This window comes from Oenanthe melanoleuca, chromosome 2 (assembly GCF_029582105.1).
Source record: "Oenanthe melanoleuca isolate GR-GAL-2019-014 chromosome 2, OMel1.0, whole genome shotgun sequence".
Classification (NCBI taxonomy): Eukaryota; Metazoa; Chordata; class Aves; order Passeriformes; family Muscicapidae; genus Oenanthe; species Oenanthe melanoleuca.
Genome location: NC_079335.1, coordinates 68845293 through 68859161, shown reverse-complemented (window position 1 = coordinate 68859161; position 13869 = coordinate 68845293). Strand labels below are relative to the sequence as shown.

At 36.9% G+C, this 13869-nt stretch overlaps 1 protein-coding gene across 1 annotated transcript in view; it reads left to right on the top strand.

The window, feature by feature from the left end:
• The window catches only part of ABCA13 (ATP binding cassette subfamily A member 13), a 164766-nt gene that overhangs the window by 64270 nt on the left and 86627 nt on the right, over window positions 1-13869 (top strand). Inside the window, 7 exon segments of the mRNA XM_056484532.1 lie at window positions 751-888; window positions 3593-3779; window positions 4676-4894; window positions 7103-7299; window positions 8005-8162; window positions 8554-8784; window positions 12850-12940. Coding sequence (XP_056340507.1) covers window positions 751-888; window positions 3593-3779; window positions 4676-4894; window positions 7103-7299; window positions 8005-8162; window positions 8554-8784; window positions 12850-12940 — 1221 coding nt within the window.

Genomic DNA, 13869 nt, shown 5'->3' with positions numbered 1-13869 from the left:
TAAGTTGAGTTGGTTGATGTATTTTTAATCATAGCCTCATGCCTTGCAGTATGTTTTACCTTTCCTCTGATGGTTTACCTTCTGATTTGCATGTGTCACTTTTTCTTCTGGCTACTTTATTTTTTTTTAATTAACTTTGCCTTGAAAGATAGGGGTGGATGGAATGTGCAATTGGATTTTAAAAACTTTGTCTCAAATTGACATTGCCCTTCAGTGTCAACATAATGACATTCCAAACAAAGAGAGTGTGTATTATGTGATGAGTAAGTAATGCCTGAAAAGATCAGGCAATGCCACAGATTAATTTGTATATAGGACTGTGTTTTTGTCCCTTTTGTACAATAAATATTTCCTGTGATGGCTGATTTGTTTCTATTTTGCAGATATAAATGGAAGAACTGGTGGGATGGACTATTTTTATAGCAAAAAAATAGGCTCTTTCTCTTGGCAGGCTATTGGGTGCATTTTCTTCCCTATGGGTTACAAGATTGTTAAGTCTATCATTCTGTTACCCTTTGAAGCTGATTTGGAGACAGGGTAAAGCATCACTGATTATTTTATGGAAGGATCTGGTTTTATGACCAAATGACATTCTATACTTTATTAAAATTTTTTAACAGAGAAATTTTTTTTGGCTCATTAAGTGACATAAGCAGCTCATTGCAAGCAATAATAGCACAGTTTTAGTCTACAAACAGATGCAAAATGACTATAAATTTTTCAACAGTTTATATCATAATTTTTATATAGGTAAATCTGGATTAAAAAATCGATGGTACTTTCCCTTTATTGTTTCCTACTGGAAGAACCTGTGTGGTACAGAGAGAAGCAAGAGACATTATCTGAATTCTAATATGTTTTTCTTCAATGAAAACTTCCAAGAAAAAGGTTTGTAGTAACTGAATTTGAACAATGGCTTTTTCTTCTGAATGGTGTGCTAGTCATAGTCAATCTGCTTTTATCATTGTTTGGTCCTGAATTATGTGTTTAGATTTTTTTCCCTTTTTCATCATATAGTATACTAGGAATATTATATAGCTACATTTTGCTACACCCTGTAATGATTGATTCATTCTGTGAATTTGTACAGAATTATTTAAGAAAACTCTTTAAAAGATGTAAAATAAGTATCTCTTGGGCTCATCTTGTCCCACTGTATTGCCTCTTTGCTTAGTTTGGATCTTTTGGAGCTCACTGAACCCTTTCATACTCTTACTGGATCTGAAACGTGTTGGGCTTTAAGTTTTTTTTAAAAATTTGCTTCTTGTTTCACTGGAAAAAATAATTTTGTTCATTTTTTCCCATTCTGTTTCTAATTTCCCTCTCCTATAATCACTGTTCTTTCTGTCTCTTCTTCTTAGCCTTTTGTCTAGAAAACTGTTATTGTAACTAAATTTTATCAGCCTCCAGATAATCTCACTACTATATGTACATTCACATGCTTACAATTAATTCAGAGGTTTTTTTATCTTTCCCCCCCTCTCCAGTCCCTTTAAGGATGTTACACATTTAGTTTAGGTTTTGGAAATGAAGGAGTAAGTCAATCCCACCTGTGTTCTCTCTTGGGCCTTGGAACAACATGATGGGTTGTTGTGTCTTTTTTGGAAGTTCCAATATCTTAGAAGTGATCCAGCTGTCTGTAGCAGAGGTGGAGGATCTGAACAACTCAAAAGTTTTGCATACAGGTGTCTCCTAGATTAGAGTAGACCTCAAAGTGTCTTGAGGTTCATTAAACACTTGTGGAAAAACCGGTTTGTACAAGTTTTGTCTGAATTTCTGCAATTTGGTACAACTCCATTTTGTTAATACAATTGTGTTTGGTCCTTACATAAAATGAAGATTTCCAGTGCTTCCCTCTGGGTTCACCACATAATCTGTGGAAAACAAAGACACAAACTTCTCTGTCTGAGCAGTTATTAGTGTGTTTTCTGGCTCAATTTATTTTGGTGATTGCCTACACTTGGTGGGTCTCTTTTTCCCATGTCATGTGGTTGGTAGCAAGTTGCCTGTGTGTGAATGCTAAAACTGTCATGCAGCAAAGGAGCTTGCTGTCCTCTAAAAGAATTGTGTGCCACTGTCCTGACAATGGGATAAATGCAGCCATGAAGGATTTCCCTGGAACAGCAAAGTGACTTGCTTCCAGGAAATTTTTTTACTTGCTCCATGCAGCCCAGGTAAGGACTGGTCCCAGGGGCATGGAGAATATTTAGGAAATCAGTGTGTGAGGGAGGAGCTGGGAGTGTAGGTCCTACAGCTGGAACTACAACTAGAGCAGGGCTGGCAGTGACCAGGGTTCTGTGACCCACTTGGAGCTCACATTTGGAGAAATGCCAGGGTAATTTAGTAAAGTTTAATGCTTGCAAGCAACTTGGAGCTCTCCCTCTGAGTCTTTCCTGAACTACATTGTCTGAGGCCCACTCTGCACTTTAATGCTTTTTGTTAGTTTAAAGGATGCAAATTTAGGAAATGCCAGAAAGTGGAAGAGAGGTGCAGTAGTGCCACAACTGCTGGTAGTACCTTGCTAGCAAGTGACCCAAGTTTAGAAACAAATTTTGCCAGAAGCTTGAAATTGAGTGTGAAAGCAACAAAACAACTTCTTCATTCACAGTGCAAATAAACCAATCTTTGAAATAATAATTTTTTTTTAAATTTATAATTTGATTTATATGATTCAAGCCCTTTATGTATAGAATAGTTCTCTGTTCTGGTACTGTTTGTGTTTTATTTATGTAAAAGTATTTCAGAGAATATAACTAAAAACCATAAATATCTTATGTACATGTATATTCATAAGAATAATTCTCTCTTCTCATAATTCTCAGGCATAAAAGTTTGTTTCTTTGGACTGACATTCCAATATGGCTTGCTTTTACTTAAAAAAAAAAACTAAACTAACTCACTGCCAGATCTCTAAGTAGTAATGAGTCAATAAAATATTAAACATGAATAATGTAATGGGCTGCTGATTGTGCTCATGTTTGGAAAGTAGTGCAAACCTGACATGGAAAGGAAGGCAACTTCATTGGTGTCATATAGCATCTCAGTTTCCTGAGGTTATTAAAAATACAGAAGACTGTTGGGTATCTGCTTGCCTTGAGCACCTTGAATTATGCTTAGACTAGGCTGCTGCTCTGAATCATTTCAGAGATCTGCTTTGCTTAGTTGACTGAGGGGAATTGAGAAGATTAACTGCCTATGCCTGTGAATGTTATGTTAATGTTGTGTGCCTGAAACTGTATGAAGTAGACATATGAAGTAGATTACACAGTTAGACTTTTCTAATGCTTATTGGCATAAAAAATGATTCAAGTAATGTTATTATAAGTATTTTTTACTTGAAATAAAATATAGCAGCTATTTTATGTCTTTATCAAGATATATGTAGACATGCACGTAACAGGCATAACTGTTATAGATTGCTTTCTAAAACTGCAATGAGTCAAATCCTTAGCAAAATAAATTAATATTTCTTTTCAGTGTAATTCAAGGCTTTGGCAAATGGTAGTAGAAATTATTTTGGTATTTCTTTAATACACACACACACACCCTTAGATTCAGCAACCTGCTTGTTCTGCTACTCTTCCCCATGCAGAATCAGCCCCTCAGAGTTGGAAAGTCCCTTGCACTGAAGGAGCCACCATTGGTGTCGTGCTGCTGTCCCTCACCAAAGAGCACGTGGATGGTCAGAAAGCTGCTGTTAAAGACCTCAACCTCACTTTCCATAAGGGTCAGATAACTGCACTCTTGGGACCTAATGGAGCTGGAAAGACAACAGTTATGTAAGTCTGACTTTCAATGCTGTTACTGTCCTCTCTGATCTATGCTGTGCTCTTTCAATTTAAAATTCTGTGAAGTATTTGCTATGCCTTTTTTTGTTTCCCAAATAAATGCATGATAAACTCTCCAAAGCACATGGAAAGTGAAGGTTGGATATCTATGACAAAAGCAATGTAATGAGTAGAACTGTGCCACTTAAACCATGTTGTGATATCTCAGGAACAGCTTAAGTAGGACCTGCATGTCTGGTTGTGGGGTTGAACACATCTTGAAGGAGTGTTCTTTTTCTGGCAACTTATATGTACTCATCACATGGAGAGTGTGGAGTTTTATGGTGTTTTTGTCCCCAGAGGTTGCAGGGGACTTTTTTCTTGGCAGTTGATCGGAAATGAAAGTAATGAAATGAAAAATGACCTTTACAAATGTCTCAACTAAGAAGTAGATGTTTCTACATTTCTGTTAGCTATAATCAGCTTTCATCAAGCCAGTGATGCAGGATGGGCCCTAATTGGAAAATATTCCTCACAGAATACCCATGTCAAAAAGGAAAAAATCACCTCTGAGATTTGGTAGGGAAAAAAATGGATTTTGTTCTGGAAGAAGGGAAAGGAAGAACTCTTGAAGTCATGTTCAAAAAACAAAACAACCCACCAACAAACCAACCACTCAACCCAAAAAACCCCAAACAGCTAGCTAAAACAAGCAAGCAAACCAAAAACCTCAAAAGCCACCAAAAGCAAAAAAAATCTAAACCCAAAACATTAGTGATGTTTCTATAACTGTACTCAAGTGAATTGATGTTGCACTAAGGATATTAGAACACGCCTCAGGATATCCAAGTGATGAGCTAATTGTACATTATCTTGCTGATTTTTTTTTTTTTCTTTTCTTGTATCAGATCCCTGCTGACTGGTCTGTACCCACCGAGCTCTGGTACCATTATTGTTGATGGGAAGGACATCAGGACTGAGCTGGCTGCCATCAGGACAGAGCTGGGTGTTTGTCCCCAGTACGATGTCCTGTTCAGCGCGCTGACGGTGCGAGAGCACCTCCTGCTCTACGGGTCAGTGAAGGCACCTGGCTGGACAAGGGAGCAGCTGAATGAGCAAGTCAGGGGGTGAGTTTTCCTCCCATTTCCTGAAATCAAGTAAATTGGTAATGACCTTTGCAAGCCACCCAAATGAAAAAGAGAAAATGCAAAACTTGTGAGAAAAAACAATGGGAACTGCAAGATATTGTGAGTTTTTATCACATTTCATGTTCTGAAATTGTGACTTGAAAGTAGATTTCTAACTCTTACTTGAATATATTTGTAATGGGAACTGTCAATGTTTGAAACCTGGTATAGAGAACCATCAAATAATGATGTTTTGACAGGAGTGGAGGTGGTTAGCCCTGTGGAAATTGCAGGGGTTCTGCCTCATGCTGTCTGCCTCACCTCTATCCTTGCTGGAGAAGCAGATAGAAAGAAAACTGTTGTGCTTGTTCTGAGTTTTTAGATAAATCAACAATGACTTAATATATTTATTATCATGTATTCCCTCACCTGCAGCAGAAGGAAGGTTAGAAAACCAGAAAATCCAGGTAAATGCAGTGCTTGTTACAATCTTTTTAAATAGGCCACCTCATTTTCCTTTGCCAAATCCAACCTTGAAATGTTTTCAATAAATGAAGAGGTTTAAAACTGAAAAATACAATAGCAAAAACAAGTCAGAGCTCTGACATGGACATGGAGGATTTGCCTCTTGTCAGTGTTTTTGTGCTGATACTTCTTTAATATAGGACTAGACCTTATTTTTGCTTTGTGTGTATTAAACTAACTAGTAAATTGTACAAGCTGAGATCTGGTTCATTAACAGCAAACTTCATTTTCTACTTCAGGAATAAAAGCCATGCTTTTCAAACAGTGTTTCTGTTTTCCCTCTGATTCATGCTAGGCTCTGTGAAGAGCTGGGCACTTCCAAGCTTCAATGGAAACAAATGTCAAGTTGATAGGACTTCTCCTTAGGTGTACAATCAGCCATATGCAGAGCCATTTGTGGCAAAGTGGCTTTCCTTTTTGGTAGCTATCATAAAAGCCTGTTACTTTTAAATTTTGATCTGAACAAACTCAGGTCTGGGACACTATGTTCTCCCCAGAAAAAACAGAAGGAATTCTCCAGAGCTACAGAGATAAAACCAACTTATTAAATGGTTTAAAATTGATGTAAAATAATATTCTCTATCTTATGGTACTTAGACTGCTAAATTGTAATTCTAGCAGCAGTCTGTCATCCTAATGGCACATAAGAACACTCAGAACTCTGCAGGCCTTGCTACTAAGAAAAAATATTTTTAAAGGTAACAAATGCTTTAAAAGGCTTCAGAGAAATAAGAAAAGAATGAAACAAAAGCTTCTTGTTAACCAAAACCAGTGGGCTTCTGAAGAGATTAAGAATAATTTTCATTACTATGTATTATAGCACAGCTATTGAAATGTGTTTTCTTACAAATGAGAAATAATCTCAGGGTAAATGGTGTGGCTTAGAGACTGTATATTGACCAAAATGATTCAGGAGTTTTGCTTAGGACTGTTGAGCCTTCTATATCTTGCTTTCCAAGCTGAGAGCAGCTGAAAGCTCTTAGGTTAGTGACCGGATTCTCAGTGTAATGAAAAATAAGTTAAAGGCCTTATAATATTGCCTTTATTAATTACATTTCCATACCATGTTCAGAGGCAAGATAGCATCAGAGAGCAAGAGCTGAATTGAAAAATCTGTAAAATATGTCCCAGTCCTTAACACAAGAATTTGATTAGATTTGATTAGATAGTATTATTCTACCCAGGGATCACTAATCAGTTTATTTCACAAACACATGTTTTCTGAAAGAAAAACAAAGAGTGATGTTACCTTTTTTACTTCAAATGACTACACATTTCCAAAAATCTCAGGCATCTCTAGTGTTCTTTAAGGAGTTTGCAAAACCTGAAGCACTATTTCAGTTATGAAACTAACAGTCTTTATCATTGTTAAAAGGGACTATAATCTGGAGTTTGCTGAAGTTACGGGACAAAATAGCATTTATTTTACTTGCTTTAATTTAAAATTTTCTTTACAATACTTATTTAGAGTCTGTGCATCTGATGATGATAAGCATTTATGCTTTGTAGGTAGAAATTTTTTTTTTCCTATTTGTTTTTAATACAAAGTATATAATCATTCAGAGGTTCTGATTTTATCACTTTCCATTTACAATGACTTTTCAGTAGTTGTTCTCTGAGTGGACAGAATGTGGCAAGAAAACCATTTTTAAAATTGTTCCTGTTTCTGTACTCCTGTTTCAGAGCTCTGGAAGATGTGGATTTATCCCAACATCAGTACAAACCTGTTGGAGCCCTTTCAGGGGGAATGAAAAGGAGACTGTCAATTGCCATCTCCTTCATTGGAAACTCAAAGACAGTTGTTCTGGATGAGCCCACCAGCGGAGTAGATCCATGTTCTCGCCGCAGTATCTGGGATGTTCTGCTGAAGTACAAAGCTGGTACAAAGTTCATGTGCATAATTTGGATCTTATTTTCCTTTCCGGATATTTTTTAAATAAATTTAAACTGGATAGTCAAAGCATAGCCAAAACATCATCAGAAGGTAAATACATTAATTTCTGAGGAAACATTAAGTTGAACTTGGTAAATTTCAGACAAGTCAAATGGCATTACAAGAATTATCTGCTATTGTACAGAAAGACACCCAATCTAAAAAAGATTGAGGTTAATTCTAAGTCCTGTTCTGAAGTTTCCTCCTTCTCTTTAGCTTTCTATTTCCCATTTTGCATATACCTATATATAGATGCTTATATACTTTTAATGAAAATATATATTAATCAGTCTGCTACACTAATTCTAAAATTGATTGTGGGAAGCAAACTCTTCAGCTAGTGAGTGCTCAGTTAGGTGTAATAGCTCACACTGACTGATCCATTGAAAGGGATGCTGCTGTTATGTCATTTTAAGGAATCTATTAAGCTTTTAAAACAGCTGGATGTTCTAAAGCCCTAATAGTGTTTTCTATGTATAAAACAGAGCAAAGCGAGTTTAGAACTGAATTTAAGTCAGCTTGTAATTCTGCCAGCAGATTTTGTTTGTGTCCTGTAGTTAGGATTTTGAAGAGTCTGGAAGTCATGTTTCCTAAAGGACCGTGGTGGGGGTTTCTCTGGGCCTTGTAGGCAGTGCCAGTCTTTGCCCTGCAGGCTGCACGCTCATCTTCAGCACGCACCACCTGGACGAGGCCGAGGCGCTCAGCGACCGCATCGCCATCCTGCAGCGCGGCCAGCTCCGCTGCTGCGGCTCCCCCGCCTCTCTCAGGGACACCTACGGCCAGGGACACAGCCTGACACTCGTCAAAAAGGTGTGTCAAGTATGAGCTGCTCAGGGCATGCCAAGTACATCCTACAGGAGATGTATGTCCCTGCCAGGAAGTAATACGTGACATAGATTATTAGAGAAGCAGCAAAATGTGTTTTTATCGCCTTCCTTGGTTGTTTTGGGTGGTATTATTATTGCTATTGCTATTTAGATGAACACAATGCCATCTTTGAAAATGGTGAATATCAATATTTAGCTGAAAAGGGGCAAAGGGGCTTGTCTCGCTGCCCTTTATTCCCTGGGAGGTAGTGTCTGGGTCCCAGCTGTGATGTAGTTTCATCAGTGGAATTTTTCCTGCATGAATTCTAATATTAAGACCAATTCTTCTGGTTATGTTTCATTTTTTATGCATTATTATCTTTCTTTTTTCATAGCCCTCTGTGTTTGAAATCCAGGACCCTAAGCACATTGTTCAGGTCACATCCCTGGTACAGACCCACATTCCAGAAGCCTTCTTGAAAGAAAACAGTGGGACTGAGCTGACCTATGTGATCCCAGAAAGGGCAGATAAAACCTCTTTTAAAGGTCTTTTTCAAGCTTTAGATCAAAGTCTTCAGCATCTACATGTGACTGGCTATGGCATTTCTGACACAACTTTGGAAGAGGTACTTGTAGTTTTTTCTATGTGATGACATTTTCTTGGTTACAGAATCGTGATTGTATCTTTTATATTGCACAAAATCTCTCGTGAGAAGAATATTTTCAAGGGGAAAAAAGCAAACAAACAAAACCTCCCAAATCAGGTAAAACCTATACTTTATAGTTTTGCTCTGCTGTTAATTTCAGCACCTACTCTGCTATGACACATATTTTTATTTCAAGAATCTACTGTGAAGACTGATGAACTGTGTAACCATTAATTGCTTGTTTCTGCATTAACTGAAGGGAAATGTAATGCATCAGTGACTTTATGAGAAGCAGTGTTATCCTAAATCCATAGCAGTGGAACAAGCTTAGGACCTTCAAGTCTGATGGTTCAGCTCAGGTGGCTCTTTGGACAGAAAAATAATTGCTAAGATTACTTTCCAAATTACTAGTTCTGAAGCTTAGGATTTAGCCAAACAATCTGTGTGGTGAAATATCTAAAGAATATTTTCTGTATATACCAAAAGAGAGTATATTGAAACATGAAAATATATACACACATATATATGCATGTAAGCATCTGTATATACTAAATGGATCAGAGGAAGAGACTCTGTTATGCACCACCTTTATAATTCTGAATTTACCTTTGTGTAAATAACCATGTCAGCAAGGGGCTATTTCCCTTGCACTCTTTTTACCTAATCTATAATTTCTAAATAACAAGATTCCCTAAACCACCCCTATCCAAGTACTATAGATCCTTTACAATAATTTTTTTTTCACTTCAAGGGATGATAGGGGACCAATGTCATCTATCTGTCTAATGATTATCATACATAGTTTGCAAGTTTAATAAGCATTTTATTTAATGTTATGAAGTAAATTATATTCCTGTGATGCAATTCTGAGGAAAGTAAATAATTTTTTTGAAAGTTTCTATTTTCTTATGTAAGATGATTAACATGGTATAAGGAATAATACTTTTCACTGCCAAACCTTATAGATTTGGAGGTAATGTACATATTAAGAATACTCCTGGGTTACATCTCCATGGGATAACACAGAACTTTCCAGAACTGACATGTAAATGTGAAGTTGTCATGGATATGAGGAAGATTCCTCGGCAGGCTGAATCTGTGACTCAGTTGAAAGCTTGCTTTTAGTTATTTTTGTGAAGGGGAAGTTAAAAACATCTTTAAATGTGGTATTAGATATTAATGTACTATTCTTCAGCTTGAAGATTTAATGCATTAATATGGGTTGATTTATGTCATCTCTGCATCTCATCATTAGCTGTCATTACAATCTCAATTCTCTATTTTCTTATCAAAAGCCTCTTTGCATTGAGAACTAAAAAGACAGCACATAATAGCACTAATCTATTCAAGCCATTCAATCTGGAAACAAAGAACCCTGGCCTTAAAGGAAAAAATGCCTTTTAATTTTTTTTTTCATCCTTTCTAAACACTCACCATTATTCTTTTTCATTCTGAGGGACACACACACTCTAAAAATCATATTAACTGAGGGAAAATGGACTTCCATTCATATTTGAAAGTAATCTTGAAGTTCTAAGAAATCAGTTTCTGACACCTTTACATCTCACTAATATTATATTTGCTCAAATTTTTGGCATTTTTATTTTTATAACAGTTGTAATCAAAAGTGTTGGTAGAACCAAAAGGAGAATGGAAGGCTAGTTAATTAAATTAAGCATATACTAAGAGTTCTCTGGAGGATGCTTTTTCACTTTCTGCCAGCCCTGGAGATTTCAAAGTTTATTGCTTTCTTGCTTTTCTTTGAGGAGAGAACAAAACGATTGTAGCATCTTTTCAAACTAAGATGTCTCAAAATTTTTTAATTGAGTACTGCTTTTAAATTCTCTTCCTTGAAGTGACCTGAGAGTTTGCATCAAAACTTCCCAGGGATGTATGTCCTTGAAGTGATGTGCACATTCTAGTGAGATGCAGGGTGCTCCAACAGCTCCTGGTGATGGCACAATCACATTAATTTATTTCACTGTAGTATTGCCATTTGGCCAGACTTGTTTCCTCGAGGACAAAAAGCACTTTTTGTCCTTGACAAGAACAAGTCCTTATTCAGATATAGACTTGCTAGTCAAAACAAAAATTAAACAGAACTTCACAGAATTACAGATTTTCACAGAATGTCCTGATTTGGAAGGACCCAAAAGGATCATCAAATCCAGGTCTAAAGTGTTTGGCCCATATGGGGATTGAATCCACAACCTTGCTGCCATTAACACTGTGCTCTGACTAACTGAGCAAGCAGGAAATGTGGGGAGAGGATGCTCTGCTGAGGTCCAGAATATACCTTCATTTAGATTTAGTAAGAATATACTATCTCTGTCATGGTGCCTAATCCTGACTTTTCCTCTCTGTGTCTTTAGGAGGATACTCTGTTAATAACATTGTTAGGCTAATACTACCTCTGTCCACAATATCTGGTGCCACATCAAGTAAATTATCATATCTTCTGTACAATGGCTCCCCTAATGACTCCCATTCTTAAGAGGATGTTTGAAAACTGCATACCACAGGAGGACTGGGCAATGCAGGTGGCCTTCTGCCTGTATAGCTGTGTCAGAGGTTGTTTCAATGAAGCTTACAACAGACATAGAATGTATTAGAAAGGCATTTGGTGGATTGTTCAGCTGGAAGAGGAGTAGGCTTTGAGGTGACGTAGTTGTAGCCTTCTAGTACCTGAAGGGAGCCTATGAGACAGAGAGGGACATTTTACAGGAGCATGGAGTGACAGGACAAGGGGGAAAATTAGGAAGAAATTCTATTTTATGAGGATGGTGAGGCACTGGATCAGGTTGTCCAGAGAATCTGTGGATGTCCCATTCTTGGAAGTGTTCAAGACCAGGCTGCATGGTGCTCTGAGGAATCTGGTCCAGTGAAAGGTGTCCATGGCAGAGGGCTTGAAACTAGATGATCTTAAAGGTCCCTTCAAACACAGGAAATTCAGTGATTCTATGATTCAGTTGTTTGTTTTGCTTGAGAAAATTGGTGTTCAAAGCCATCAGCGAGCAGATCCAAGGAAACAAATTAGAAAGTGGTTTTAGGCTGTCAGGATCTGCCTCCAGGGTCTAATACAGAAATATCAGGCCAGAAATTCCTGGTCTTGCAGTTGTTAATGGCCAAAGTTGTTCCCTGAAAACTGGCAAGTAACAAATGCAATCAATAACCACTGTTAAATGGCAATTATATTGACTAAGCAAAATATGGTTTTTGTAACAGTCAGACCTTAGAAAGTCAAGAAATATCTTTCAAGAGCTATAAAGTACTTCACATTGACTGGTTTTTATTGTCTATTATGTGAGCTCCTTGGAAGCAAGGAATTTTTTGTTATAGCTGATATCAGGTTCTTTTGTGGGAAGAAATAAACAGTTTCTTAATGATTTCTGAAAGTTGCACTGTGGGTATAATCTGTCTTGCAGCCCAACCCAAACAAAGAGGAAAGAGCAAAGGAAAACTTTCATCAAGATAAAGCAAAATTTAGTTGTTCTTTTTCTGTTTGAGATGCTCACAGTACCTGTATTTTCTGTTAATTTTTCTTATCTTTCTTTTTATCTCAGGTTCTTAGATCGTTGTTTAAATTGCAGTTCAGGTTAAGATGAGAAAATGTTAATTTTATTTTTAGTTTGAGTTTACAAGAAGTGGGGAGTGTGTGAAAAAGTCTTACCATGAAAGCCATTCCAAAGTTTTGCAAGGCTGAGGTACAGATAAATGGAATACACGTCTCTGAAATTCAAAGGGCTTAATGTGGACAGAACTGTGAAACAGGTTTAAGCAAGAAATAGTAGGTTGAACAGAAATCTGTTTGGCAAAGTGTATAGACCATTTCAATAGACCATTTAAACCTCATTATTATGTATTTGGTGAATTCTGCTGGGTTTTTATAATTTTAAGTCCCTTCTGACAGGTGTTTTGCATCCATTGACATTTATTTCATTTCCCTTATCCCCAAGATTTTCACTGGAGAGCTTGACTGATTTTATAGTCATATTCCAGCATGGTAAAAAATTTATAAATTAATTTTTTCTACTTTCACTGAAGGTTTTTCTGAAGCTGCTGCAGGACTCAGAGAAGAAGCCCTATGTTCCACAGGCAGCACACCTGGACCATACAAATGGTGCTGAATCAGTCTGTAAGTAAAAAATGATGTGCCTTCTGAAGCAATTAGATTGATAAAAGTCAAAATTGCAAATATAAGCATGCAGGAAGTTCCTGAAGTTGAGGAATTAACAAGGAAATGGAGAATTCTGCTTGCTACCATCTGGTACTTTCTTTTTTATGTGTCTGCCTTGGGTAGTAGCTTTTTATATGACTGCTGTGATTTACCTCTATCACTTCAGTCATCTTCCCACCCTTCTCTTACTGCAGAGCATTGGCTTACTGCTTCATACCAGTCCCTGGAAACTAATTATCCTCTTTGTCTCATACTGAAAATGGATAAATATTGCAGACATATACCAAAGATAAAATCATTACGCTATTAGAAAAGTACATTCATGTTCATCTATGTACAATTCAAAAGCAAAAAAAAAGCTGGTTTGCCTTGTAGTGGGAGATCATTTGTTGTCATGGCATGTTATTTCAGGTTCCTTTGAATCTTGTTTTAAAGAAAAATCCTTCATACTTTCTCTTTTTCTGCCCTGCAAGCCTGGGAGGATGTCCTTGTGAACATTTCTCAAAACTCTATTTTAAAAATTATTTTTATAAGAAGAGTCACTAATCATCACTAATAATCATAAGTTGAAGCCATTGCAAAATCCAAGACTCAAGTTCTCTAATGTCTGTGCCCATCAAGCTCATGAATATTTTCACATTGGCTCTGGGATTTTCATGCTTCTGTCCTTATGTTTCTTTCTATTTGAAGATTGACATTTAGATTATAGTTTTCTTTGGTTAGACCTCAAGCATTTTGTCCTTTTGTGCAGTACTTTTCATTTGTTTCTGTAAATTACAGGCACAGGGAAGTCCTGATTTGCAGACCTTTAATGTTACTGTAACAGAAATAACAATTTTCAGCCAAGCTTTCTTTATTTGTTAAGATAAATTCAGTTGTATCTGCCA